Source organism: Raphanus sativus, chromosome 5 (genome assembly GCF_000801105.2).
Source record: "Raphanus sativus cultivar WK10039 chromosome 5, ASM80110v3, whole genome shotgun sequence".
In the NCBI taxonomy this organism is placed as follows: Eukaryota; Viridiplantae; Streptophyta; class Magnoliopsida; order Brassicales; family Brassicaceae; genus Raphanus; species Raphanus sativus.
Window position 1 is genome coordinate 9502668 of NC_079515.1, and position 14302 is coordinate 9516969.

The 14302-nt window shown below is 34.9% G+C and overlaps 1 protein-coding gene and 1 non-coding gene across 2 annotated transcripts; one reads left to right on the forward strand and one right to left on the reverse strand.

Moving 5' to 3' along the window:
* Positions 1–916: 916 nt before the first annotated feature.
* Positions 917–2351, forward strand: LOC108859894 (transcription factor bHLH87). The gene has a single exon (XM_018633794.2). The coding sequence runs from the start codon at positions 1166–1168 to the stop codon at positions 2177–2179; it is 1014 nt and encodes a 337-aa protein (XP_018489296.2). The 5' UTR covers positions 917–1165; the 3' UTR covers positions 2180–2351.
* Positions 2352–11059: 8708 nt separating this feature from the next.
* On the reverse strand, positions 11060–11166 carry LOC130495297 (small nucleolar RNA R71). The gene has a single exon (XR_008934569.1). It is a non-coding gene; the product is annotated as a small nucleolar RNA R71 (small nucleolar RNA).
* Between the last annotated feature and the right edge of the window lie 3136 nt (positions 11167–14302).

The following is a 14302-nucleotide window of genomic DNA, read 5'->3' on the forward strand; positions in this document are numbered from 1 at the left end:
TTTAGTTTTTAATATTTATTATTTAGGGTTTAGGATTTATCAAAAGGCTTAGGATTTACCTAAAATTTTTGGGTTTAGGATTTAGAGTTTAGGTTTTAGGATTTAGGGTTTAGGATTTAGTATTTTAGTGAAGACTTAATAATATTAATTTATTTATTTTTTTAACTATTACTATTTTTATGTATTTTTAATTTTTTATTTTAATCTAATTTGGAAATTCAGTTATGTTTCCTTTTCTAAAAGATATCAAATATCAAATACTCAAACACTATTGGTTGGTGAACCTAGAAGTTCACCTCTAGGGTGAACCTAAGAATAAGTCTTGTATTGATGTTATCAATATTTCACTACTTTTTAATTATAGAATCAAATATCTCAAATCTGCGGGGAAACGTGGATATAATTCTCATATTGAGCTTTATCCACTTAAATATTGTGTCATTTTCATTTCTTTCTCAATATATTTTTATAGGTGTGGTAACATATACGCGATTCAAACTCACATAGTTACGCGGAGGCAATAATAAATATATTGAATGTTTCTCCTAAAACATTACTTAATATGATACAAATGTTCATACATTTATCATAAAAGTTGTTATAAGAAACCTACAAGTAAATGCTAGTTAGTCAAGAGATCAAATGCTCTTTATATGTAGATATAAAGCCTCGTTTTGACGGCGGTCATATATATTTATCTTCTAAATTATAATTAAAATGGGTTTATTTCGAACTTAACCATAATTTTAAAATTAACCATCCATACCAATACACAGAACTAGTGCTTGATTCAGAGGAACAATTGATCTCATCAAAAGCTGGGACCTTTTAAATTATAATAATATACAAATATAAATATATATATTTTAGTATATATTCACATATATAAATGTACCTATGTGCATAATAACAAATCTGGGTATATGAATAGAGGTGTAGAGGCGCTTCCAAGTCCTTTCTTTATAGCAAAACATCTAGCAGAGCTCATTATAGAAACAGAACAGAAACAGAGCGTTCATTACTTTCTTTCCTTTCTGAGCTTTTCTTCTTTCTGTTTCTTTCCTTTTTGAGGTTGCAACTCTATAAAGCAGAACCGTTATCATTTTGCTCTCTGCACTCATCTCTTTGTTCTTTTTCTCTTTGTTTTCTCTCTCTTTTGGATCCAATGGAAGGATTAGAATCGGTTTATGCGCAAGCTATGTACGGTACGAACAGAACCATGGAGCATCATCAAGGATCAGATTTGGTCTGGGGAGGCAATGAGCTAATGCCTCGAGAGCTCTGTTCTTCTTCTCACCAACTCATTAATCCCAACCTTAGAAGCTGTTTCATGTCCGATCTTGGAGTCATTAATGAGATTCAACATCAACAACACGTCGGAAACAGAGCTGCTTCGATAGATCCATCATCTCTCGAGTGTTTGTTGTCAGCGACGACAAACACTTCAACGGAAGACGACGAAGGTATCTCTGCGCTTTTCTCAGATTGCCAGACTCTTTGGAGCTTTGGTGGAGGAGGAGTCTCATCTGCAGAGTCTGAGAACAAAGAGATCACGACAGAGACAGCAACAGCAAAGCCTAAGTCTTTGAAGAGAAACAGAGACGAGACAGGAAATCACTTCCGTCTTGTTCATCATCCTCAAGATGAAACAGAGAAGGGAAGCTTCAAGCTCATATACGATGAGAATCAACCGAAAAAGAAACCAAGAACAGAGAAAGGAGGTGGTTCTTCCAACATCAGTTTCGGACATTCAGCTTCTTTGTCTGATAATGCCGAGCCTGATGCAGAAGCGATCGCGCAGATGAAGGAGATGATATACAGAGCGGCTGCGTTTAGACCGGTGAACTTCGGTTTGGAGACTGTTGAGAAGCCTAAGAGGAAGAACGTGAAGATATCTACGGATCCTCAAACGGTGGCAGCGAGGCAGAGGAGGGAGAGGATAAGCGAGAAGATTAGGGTTTTACAGACATTGGTTCCAGGTGGGACTAAGATGGACACTGCTTCAATGCTTGATGAGGCTGCTAATTATCTCAAGTTCCTTAGAGCGCAAGTAAAGGCGTTAGAGAACTTGAGACCCAAGCTTGACCCAACCAATCTCTCCTTCTCCTCTCCTTTATTCCACCCTTCTTTTCTTCCCATGCAGAACCCTAATCAGATCCATCATCACCCTGAGTGTTGAACATGTCGGTTCATCATTATCATCATCATCATCAACAAAATCATAACGTCTTGATTGTTTTAGCAGTTCTCAAGAAAAAGGCAAGAATGGTGTGTTGGGTAGTGTTGTTTCTACTTTCCAGTCTTTGTTTTCTGCATTTCTTTTTATACAAAGTTTTTCTTTTAATTATCTTTTTGTAGTATCTGTGGAATTTCGAGGGTTGAAATTGTGAAAAACAGAGCCCTAAAGATGTTAATTTACTGTCTCTGCAACATTTTTCACCCCTTTATTATTTAAATACAGAAAAGAAAGCGTAAGATACTTGCAATTATGAAGAAATGATTATTAGCAAAAGTGTTTAGAAAGTGCCTCTATCTCTTTCTTCTTTACAATTTTGTTTAAAAGTTTTAGCTTTTCTTGGAGAACTCTTTAGAATAATAGTAATTGATAAATATTCATTCTCTTTTTTTTGTAACTATAAACTATGCCTCAAACTTTATAGTTTATATTAATATATCAAATTTGACCAAAAATAATATTAATCAAATATCAATAACTATATTGCAAGATTATTACATTTATTTTATTAAATTGGCACTTGGGAACATTGATCCACATAAAATTGATTTCAGATCTGTTTTTACTTCCAGGATATATAACAACTAAAAGCATGTATATATGCTGACTGCTGAATATTGTTGGTGGAAGAAATTTATTATATACTTTGGATCTAATTTATCTTAACAGAACAGTTTATTTAAAAGAAAAACAGTTTATTTTGTTTGTTTGTATATAAAGACAGAAATTTAAACCATTGTTTGGAGATTATACGAGTTAAGAATGTTGAAGGCGTGCGCCTTGAGAATATAAACTCTCACACCTGACTCAAACACCCTAAAATGCTCGCCACATGCTTCTCTCTATCTTCCTCTCTTTTTATTCTTCTTTTTTGTCTTTTGGTTTTTGTCTTGTTTCTCCCCCTAATATCTCCTTGAACGCCATCTTCCTCGTTTAATAGTACTTTATGTTGTTCTTTTCATGGATGCGCTCTTTTTACTTCGGTGTATTTTTAGATTTTTCAGTGTCATACCGGATATCAAAATCCCATAACCACCCATCTGATTCGCTCACTTGGACCGGTAAACCCGCAACCCATGCACAAGTCTGGTTTAGTTACACCACTAGTCTATTATAACTGGAACTCTTTCGATCTGTTTAAATCCAGACTCCAGAAAAGAAAATCATAAAGGGTTTTCTGCATGTAATTTATAAAGGTCTTTAATATACATAATGTGTTCCATCAAGTTTTAGCAAAACTGATTTATAGTCTTAGACTCTTAGTAACGTAGACTACATAAATGAAAAGGATTATGACATGTAGTAGTATGTGCTAGTATCATGATTGGATTGCTACTTTGGTTTAAATCCACAAAGTATGTTATAGTATATTGAAAATAACTAAACACGAAAACACAAATGGTCTAATTACAAAAAAAAGTCTATTTTACCAATGGATGAGGTAAGCTAGTGGTTAAACGCAAGAGTTAATAATGATGCACTTATAGTTTGTGTGTTTGATATATAGAAGAGATGCCTTGCATTATGTTTTAGGTCTTAGCATAGACTGGTTCCAGACCAAGAAGAGCTAGGCTCCGAACCCAAACTCCCAGTTAAAAAACCTACCTTGTATGAAGTTTATATGTGGAAGAGTCACGTAATTAAGGCCTATTGCAACCCGGCTATTGGATGGAATTAAAGTTCGTCGTATAATGGTTGTTAAGTCATCAAAGTGATGAAACAATCCGAGATGCAACCGACTTGGTTTGATAGCTTGTTATGAAAATAGGCTTATCTATAACGACAAACATTTTAAGTCGAGCATATAAATTTGATGATTTGGTAGATAAAATATAATTTTTACATTTAATATTATAAAATAATATATTCAAGTTGACTCCCAACAAACGGAAAACTCTAAGAAAACAATCATATTTATAATTTATAAACTATATAATAATGAAAAGAAAAGTCAGGATTCGATGGAGGTTTGCTAGCTGGTGAGATAAGAGAGATCGATCATGTTTGTTGACTTTTTCATTGAACGGTTATGTTTTTTTGTTCGTTTCCATTTAACGTTTTAGACAAAGATGTTCCTGTGAAGCAACCTATTTTTGGAAAGTTTAACATAACCTTAATTAGTTAATAAACCCGAGATTTTGGTCCTACTAATCATTAGAATTCAAAGAGAAAATCCTCCAAAATTATGGAACAAAGACATGGTCCGCAAATCAAACAAACAACCTCATGACTCATGAGAACACATGTCCATCTATTTATTTAAGTATTATAATTATTAGGGAAATAAACTTAATTTGAAGAACAAAGTATCTTGTCAAATCAGAGGATACACACACACACACACTTGATGACGAGAGCTGAATATTTCTTACCCCATCAACTTGGCAACTTCTTTGCTTATAATTAACGAAAACAGCATCCAGTTGTCCACAATCATCAACAGATATGATACACCCCTCTATTATCATCATTTCGATTTTTTTGTCAATATTTCGATTTCATTAATTATTCCTCAACTTGGTCTTCTTTCGGAAATTAAAATCCATTTAAATTTTCTATTTAAACTTTTCAAATTAAAGTAATATAGTTTTTTTGTTAAATGTTAAGATTTCAAAGTAATATAGTAGTTCTCTCTATGTTAAAATATAGTTCTTTTAAAAAGAAAAAAAAATATAGTTCTCTTTTAATCATTTCACGTACCATAAGCTGATAATCTTTGCGCTAAGAATTTTTATGCACTTAATTAGAATATACTACTAGAGAAAATACTACAATATACAAATATACAGTATATTTTTATGAGAAAACTATAACCTTTTATATCGAACTAATGCACATATGCAATTATTAATTAAGTAAACTTTACTAAGATATGAAAACAATTATATTCGTCATAGCTTTATCTTATTAGTAACTGAGAAAATTAGAAACACTAAATTTTTTCATGAAGTGAATAATGATTAGTTGATATTTATTAACAATTTTATTTTATGACAATACTGAAAAATGTAACGAGATGACCATGCATTAACATTGTTGTTATATTCTTTGAAGAAATGGAACGTACAGAAGAAGATCACTCTAATATAAATTGGCAGAAGCTTCTTACCCTCGACGATATGACTCATCCCAGGCCAATTGCTACATATTTTGAACTTAGATACTTTGAGCCAAACCAGGGGTTACGACCCATTCACTACCATGAAAAGAAAACGGAAAATGGATTGGAAACAAAAAAAAATTGTAAGTTTTCTGACGAATATTGCGATTCTAGTGAGTCTTGATCCCGATATTAATTTGATATCGGATCAGTTAGACGTTTTGTACATCGGAATCCTGGTTTAGCTTGAATGTAACATAAGCTGGTTTGGATGGTAACTTTGATGAGATTGTTTAAATCTTGGTTTTAGCTGGTTTTAAAGTTTGTTGTTAATCTCGGTTAGAGTTTACCAACCGTGAAAGTAAAACCGTTTGTATGTAAGTCATAAGCAAGTGCGCTATGAGCTATGAGCTAAAAAAGTGTTGGTTGTTTAGTGGTAACAGTATGGAGTACTGACCACACTATGAAGCTGGCCCTGAAGGGAAAAACGGGAACTAGCGGAATAATGTGTTCAATTCTCTGGCCTTGCACCTCCCATCCAATGGACCATGGATTAAATGGCTACTGACACAAGGGGGTTGGTTTCTTTGTGCCACAGGTTTAAACCACCTTTGCTATGGAGAGTTATTTTTAGAATTTTTTTTGGGTAGGGGATGAACCTATAGGTTCACCAACCAATAGAATTTTGTTATTTCATTATTCAATATATTCTAAAAGAAAATAAAATATTTATCTTTTTATATTATGTTTTAAATAAAAAGATAAAAATAAATAAAAAATAGTAGTTGCCAAAATTTCCTTTTTAAAAAATATTTTTAAAACCGTCACGAGAACACTAAACCCTAATCCAAAACAATAAATCATAAATCTTAAATTCCAAATTCTTGGATAGACCCTAAATCGTTGGATAAATTTTAAATCCTAAATTATAAACACTAAACACTCAATCTTAAAACTACTAAACCCTTAACCATAAACCCTAAACTTTGGATATGTCATAAACCTTTAGATAAATCTTAAATCCTAAACCATAAACAGTGAACACTAAATTTAAAGACTAAACTCCTAATTCTAAATCTTAAAACTATAATTTTTTAAAAATATTTTAACATTGTGAGCAAAACATTATAAACCCTAAATCTTAAACAATAAATCTTAAACACTATACTCTAAATTCGTGGGTAAACTATAAATCATATAGTTTAGGATTTATTCAAGGGTTTAGGATTAATGATTTAGTAATTTTAAGATTTAGTGTCTAGTGTTTATGATTCAAAATTTAGAATTTATCCAAGAGTTTAGTGTTTATCTCATGATTTAATGTTTAAAATTTAGGGTTTAATATTCTGGTGATGCTGTTAAAAATATTTTTAATTTTTTTTTGGGTATTTATTTTAAAAATATAATATAATTTGACAAATATTTTGTTTATTTTAAATATTGAATAAAAAATAAAAAATTATATTAGTTGGTGAATCTAAAGATTCTGAAAATAATCCAAAAACTCTTATTTTTAAATCAGAATATTTTAAAGTAGACTCCGGATATAGGTGAGATTATGGGTCTAACGCCCGAAACCCTCACTATTAACATAAAAACAAGTGCTGTGAGCTAAATCAAGGAATCTACAAGTAAATTATTTTTTAGATTCATTTTTTTTAAATCTAAATAAAATGAAGTCAAAATGATCTATACAAGATAATAATAAGTAAAAAGAAGCTGAAGAAAATTTATGATCAAAAGAACTTTTATATATATATATATATATATACTAGATTAGGACCCGCCCTAAGGGCGGAAATTGATTTGTTAAATTTTAATTTTAATATATGCTATATATAATATGTGTATATAATATTATATATATTTTGTGTAATATTTTTATATATATATATTAGACACATATATATTATTTATATTAAATATATATAACTAAATGGTGCTATATAAGCAAAGGCGGGATGATTTCGAAATGTTTTAGTGATAAGCAAAGGCGGGATGATTTAGCAAACGTGAACTTTCCATTTAATTAGTTACTAGATTTTGACCCGCACGCCCGTGCGGGTGTATATTTTTATAAAATATGCTGTTTTTATGTCAATAATAGAGTTGGGAAAAAAAATCAGAATCTTAAAAATCGAACCGAGCCCGATCCAAAAAGAAGCATCAAACCCGAACCGAAATCGATTAAATTTTAAAATTTTGGTATTTAGAAAACTGAAACCAAATCCATCGAACCAAAGTATTTCGGATATCGAAATGTATTTGAAATAGATTTATATACTTATATATATTATTTTTGTAGAATTAATGTATATAAAAACATTCTGAATATATAAGGTACTTTTAAGTTGGTTTAAATAATTGAAAATATATATAAATAGTCAAATGTAAATATCTAAAATAGTCAAAGTATATTTAAAACACCAAAAATAATTAAAATAATTATTGATTCTCTATCCACATATTTAAATCAAACCAATTTATATGTTAACTTCAGGTATTTTGATATATGTTATTCTAAATTTATATGTAATATATTATTTTTGTTTATATATTTTGAGAAATCTAAAGTAAATAATGAATTTTAAAAATAATTTAAATGGATTATCCATACCCGAACAAACCCGCAAATATCTAAATCGAATCCGAACCAAAATTTAGAAATATTCGAATGTGACTGAATTCTTTGACTCCAGATATCCGAAATCGAAATAGACCCAAATCGAACCCAAATGGGTACCTGAACACTGACCCCTAATTCAAAATCTATTTTTTTCTTTAAAAACACAACAAATATATAATTAATAGTATTTTACTATCATATAAACAATTACATATATTATATTTTTAAAATTTAATGTGAAATATAAAAATTATAATTTAAGTTGGTATATAAAATTTGACTTTGAATTGTATTTTTCTTATATATGTTAGAACATTTTTGTTATGAATTCTATGTTCAAATTTATATTAGGCGTAATGCGAGCGGCTAATAGGAAATATTTTTTACAGTTTTTATTTAATATACAAAATATATACATTTGTTTAAGTGATTTTCTTATTTTCAGTACATATAATTGTATAGTAAGTGTTTAATTAAAGAGACAAAAAAACAGTAATGTTGTGTTAGTATGTGGTCTCTCGTATTAACTCCATGTGTTCAAACCACTAAAGGTTGGAATATTATGATTTTTTTTGTCAGCTTAATAGTTAGATTTATGTGGAGTCAATCATGCAAAAAAATCTAGATTGTAGGAATATAGCTGAAAATATTCTTTTTTTTTGTTAACAACTGAGAGATATGGAAATATAAATTAGATATGGAAGTATTCCGCAACTGGTTTGTTAAGTAGATTTCGTTAACTATTTTACGTATGTATCTAGATTTATTGTTTCAAACTCAAGTACATATTAAAATGGTGGTATAATTAAACCGGTTTAATAATCATACACAGTAGAAAAAAAAACCAAAATTATTTTCTCGTAATTCTGGTTTAAAAAAAACCATACACTGTCTGCTAATTCTTAAAATATTCTGAAAACAAAAGCAATTAAACTGTGTATTAAACAGAAGCAATTAAACTGTGTATAAACATCTTTTGAACTCTGAAAACTATATTCAAAACAGGATTAATAATCAGTATTTGATGCGTTAAATCTTGAATTTAGGGGATTTTGTTATGGAGTTTTTGATCAAGCAGTATGATATCTTGCATATTTGCATTGTTTTAGCTATTCTTTCATATGCATTTTCATCATATAGAATAGGATTTAGACATGTCTAGGTTGCATTTTGCATGCATAAGTCTCTATTAGGTACTGGAGTGCCAAGTGAAGTTATTGGAGACATTTGGATGTGTTTGGAGCTCAAAAGAGGTGAAAAAGGTGATCATTGGACGAGCAAAGCACTGGAGCGACCTTCCCGGAGCGACCCTACGGAGTCGCTGTGCCCCACCTCTCAGAGCGACCTTCCCAGAGCGATAACTCCAAGTCGCTCGCGTTCTCATCACTCGGAGACACGAAGAAACAAAGTCAGAGCGACCCCTCGGAGCGACCACCCGAGGTCGCTCCCGAAGCCAGAGCGACGTGCTGGAGCGATTCTCTGGGGTCGCTCCGCGTCACCAGCTGCACGATTTTATTATTTTTGAAGGACCTTTTTGCAATTTATTGTGCACGTTTTTGCACTGAAAAACCTAATGTTTAAGTATGTTGTAGCCACCTTTTGGCAAATAATTTTTGATCTATTGAAGAACACAAACTCTCTCAAGAAAAAGATTTATTTTTGGCTTGATTTGTGATTGTTCTTGTGATTTCTCTTCTATTTCTCTATATGATTCATCTGAAATCCATCATGGGTTTAAGAGGAATCATGGAGATTAGTGAGTAATCACCTTTTGGATTCATGGGTTAGGGTGATTAAGGGTGATTAGGCTAGTTCTAGGATGTTTTAGGTGTAGATCATACTTGTTCCTTGCTAGTAGAGTGATCTTAATGCATCATTTGAGTAGGCCACTCAAAGGGTGATCTCTAGGCATTTCCCACCCAAAAGGTGTTTGATGAAATGTCTGAGTCAACTCTCCTAGGCTTTTAGTGTACTTTGCCAAAGAGATTTGTTGTTAAAGATGCTAAGATAGCTAATAGACTTGTTAGTAATGATTGCTTGCATGTTATTCAACCAAAGACATTTGATGTTTGAGACATGTTAGCAAATGAGCATTCATCTAGACATAGAGCTTGCTTAGAATTGTGTCTAGGCTTAAGGTTAATAGTTTGATTGATTCATTTGTCATCCTTAGTTCGAAACTTGATCACCCAAGGTCTGAAATCCCTATACCCATGAGTTCTCATTTCCAATAGCTTAAAAGTATCATTTCTATTACTTGCATTCTAGTCTTAGTTTAAAAACCATCAATTTCACTGATTGCACTTAGATTAGGCAAATACTTGCATTCTCTCTGTATTTGAATCCCTCAGATTTGGTTCGACAAACAACTTCCACTATACTATCATTTGACTTAGGAGCCTCAAAACTCCTAACATCAAATTGGCGCCGTTGCCAAATTCTGAGTTTGATTTGAACATTGAGATTTAGTCATCTGCTTGAGACTAAGTCATTTTTATTTTTGTAAGTTACTGATTCTCTTCTTCACCTCTTTGTGATTTTCAGGTGTATGAACTTGAGGAGCAAGGGTACATCAAACCTTGTTCCAAGAGCCGCAGACATCAGAGCTTTAGAGAGAGAGTGTGCTAGAAAAAGAAGAGAAGAAGAGCAACAAGCTCAACTGCAGCCACTGGAAGCTGCAATGGAAGAACAACAAAATCCTCAGAACCCCAATGGACCTCAACAGCGACCAGCTCGCCCCATTGGCACTTATGACCGCCCCAACATCCATGGTCCTAGACTTGGAATCCGAGCACCAGCTGTGGCTGCTAACAACTTTGAGATCAAGTCAGGACTGCTAAACTGCATAGAGAACAACAAGTATCATGGTCTGGCTGTGGAGGACCCATTTGATCACTTGGATAAGTTTGACAGCTACTGTGGTATGTCAAAGACTAATGGTGTGTCAGAGGATGCCTTAAAGCTCAAGCTATTCCCTTTCTCTTTGGGGGATAAGGCACGTCAATGGGAGAAGTCTCTACCAAGTGACTCCATCACCACTTGGGAAGACTGCAAAAGGGCATTCTTGGAGAAATTCTTCTCTACTTCAAGAACTGCTAAGTTGAGGAACGAGATCTCCAGCTTCCAACAGAAGAACTTGGAAGGATTCAGTGAAGCTTGGGAGAGATTCAATGGTTACCAAGCTCAGTGCCCACACCATGGATTCTCTAAGGAGAGCTTGCTGAGCACATTCTACAGAGGTGCTCTTCCTAAGTACAGAGCCAGACTGGATACAGCTAGCAATGGGTTCTTTTTGGGGAGAACTGAGGAAGAGGCAGAGGCTCTAGTTGACAACATGGTTAAGAGTGATGCAGTCTACAGTGGAGACCATGACAGAAGCAGCAGAGGTGATGACAATCAAACAAGGAATGAGATAAAGGCTCTTCAGGAGAAGATTGACAAACTCATTGCTGATAAGGCCACACAAGCGCAGGTGAACTTTGTTGGCAACCCAAGCCAGGAGATACCTCCTACTGTCAATGAGGTTGAGGGTTTGGAAGGGCAAGAAGAATTGTGTTTCATCAACAGTAATGGTAGCTGGTACAAGAAGGAACCCAACTTTCAGTACAACAACTACCAACAGAAGCCCTATTCAAACAACCAGCAGAGTGGTTATCAGCCTCGAAACAACCAGCAGAGCAACTATCAGCCTCAGCAAAACTCCTCTCCTAGCTCCTCTGCCCCTCAACAGAGCAGCACTGATGCCTTACTGAAACAGATCTTGGAGTCTCAGACTAGAAGTGAGAAGCATGTGGGCTATGAGCTGAAGAACCTTCACTCCAAGATTGATGGGAGCTACAATGAGCTCAACAACAAATTCTCCCACCTTGCTTCTTCTGTCAAGAATTTGGAGAATCAGTTTGCTTCCATGAGCTCCCACCAGAACCGCCAGCAAGGATCTCTACCTGGAAAGTCAGATCAAAACCCCAAGGAAGCAAAAGCTGTCACACTTAGGAGTGGTAAGCAGTTGACTCCTGTAACCCTCACCAAGGATGCTGAGAAACAAGGTGAGGAGGTGGCCATCAACCTAGATGATGAAGTGGTCATTGTTGATGAGAAGACAGATGCTGAGATCTTGGAGAAGATTGTGAAAGCCAAGGGTAAAGGAAAGGTTGGAGAAGAGAAGAAAACAACAAAAGATGGTGAATCTGCTGCTCCAGCTAGTGAGAGCTCTCCTGTCCCCCCTCCCTATGAACCAAAGCTTCCATTCCCTGGTAGATTCAAGAAGCAGCTGCTACAGAAGTACAAGGCTTTGTTTGAGAAGCAGATGAGTGAAGCTCAGGTTACAATGCCCATCATTGATGCTTTCATGCTGATTCCTCAATACAGCAAACTCCTGAAAGATGTTGTAGCTGCTAAGAAGAAGGAGATGGAGGGCATGATGGTTCTGAGTCATGAGTGCAATGCCATCATTCAGAGGCTTGATGCTCCAGAGAAGCTAGAGGATCCAGGATGCTTCACACTCCCTTGTGCTCTTGGACCTATGGTATTTGAGAAATGTCTCTGCGATTTGGGAGCTAGTGTCAGCTTGATGCCTTTGTCTGTGGCAAAGAAGCTTGGTTTCACTCAATACAAGAAGTGTAGACTCTCTCTGGTGTTGGCTGATCGTTCAGTGAAGTACCCTGTGGGCATCCTAGAGAACCTCCCTGTGAAGATTGGAAGGTATGAGATACCTACAGATTTTGTGGTGCTTGAATGGGTGAGGAGGCTCAAGACCCATTGATTCTTGGAAGGCCATTCTTAGCTACTGCAGGAGCTATTGTGAATGTGAAGGAAGGGAAGATTGACCTCCATTTGGGCAAGGAGAACATCCTCCACTTTGACATCAAGGAGAAGATGAGGAACCCCACTGTATTTGGACAAGCCTTCACCATTGAAGAGATGAATCCTTCTCCTGCTGATGATCACTTTGATGAGCTACCACCTGAGGAAGATGGGGTGTCAACTCCACTTTCTGCACCTAGTCCAGCCTGATCCAAAGGAGGCAAAGTCAAGCTAGAGACTTAAAACAAGCTCACTTGGGAGGAAGTCCCATGAGTATCCTTGTATATATTGCATTAGTGTTTACATTTTCATCTTACTGCATAAAACAATGGGAAAATGAAGTTGTGTGCAGGTGTGGAGCAGAAATCGGACATCAGAGCGAGGTCATGGAGCGAGGGAGAGAAGTCGCTCCAGCTGGGAGCGACTTGCCCACAGCGATCCCCAGAGGTCGCTCGTGTCCTCCGGAGCGGAACTGACCGTGGAGCGAGGTATCGGCAGCGACGTCATGAGGTCGCTCCAGCTGGGAGCGACCTGCCACATCGACCCTTACACCTCGCTCCCGTCTCAGGTAACTGGAAACTTCCTTTCTCCCATCTTTTCTTTGTATTTCACATTTCCATTGGGTACCTCACTCACACAGAGACTGTGTGATTTAAGTGTGGGGGAGGTACCAAGTATTTGATCATGTTTGTTTCCATGATTTTGAGTCTCATGCATTGCATATTACATTCTTATTTGCATAGAAAAATCCAAAAAATAAAAAAATTGAAAAACACAAAAAGAATCATTTAGTTGCATCATTTGCATTTTTAGGATTGAGTCTAGAAGCATATAGGTTGCATTCATGCATTAGGGGGATTTCAACCTTGTAAAGAGCTCATGCTAAGTACTGAATTTGTTGACCTTTGTAATCATGACAAGTAGCTTGAGCACCCTTTAGAAAGCTTGTAAACTTCGCGCCTTGAATGCTCCTCTTGAAACTCATTTGACTGTTGATACTCTCTCTTTGAAGCAAGCTCCTGTTTTAATGTCTCTTGCATATGGTCCCTTGTGTACTAAGTCATGGATATACACACTTGAGTTGTCCCATCCTTTTTACCAATCTTCTTGACAAACTCAAGTGGTACTCCACTCCCAAAACCCATACCTCCTTTTTAAACCATCATTATTTGTTGAGTGAGGCCTCTTTGGAAAGCTTTACATGTGCATAATGTTGAGAGTATTGGGAACGACAATGCTTAGTCTCCATTCTTGCTAGATTAGTCACTCTGTTGTCTAGCTATAGGAAGGGGGTGAGTGTTGTGATTGTGATTTGGGAATATGAAAGGTTTGACTCTTTGTGCTTAAATGATTAGTCTTTATGGGATAAGTGGAGAAGTATCTAGCTCTTATTGTGAAAAGTCTTGGCCCCCAAATATAAAAAAAAAGTAAAAGAAAAAAAAGAAAAAAAAAGAAAAAAAAAAGAATGAAAAAAGGGGCTAGCAAAGTTGTTAGGAGCTATGATTTGTTTTAAAATTGTGAAAAATCCCTTATTGAT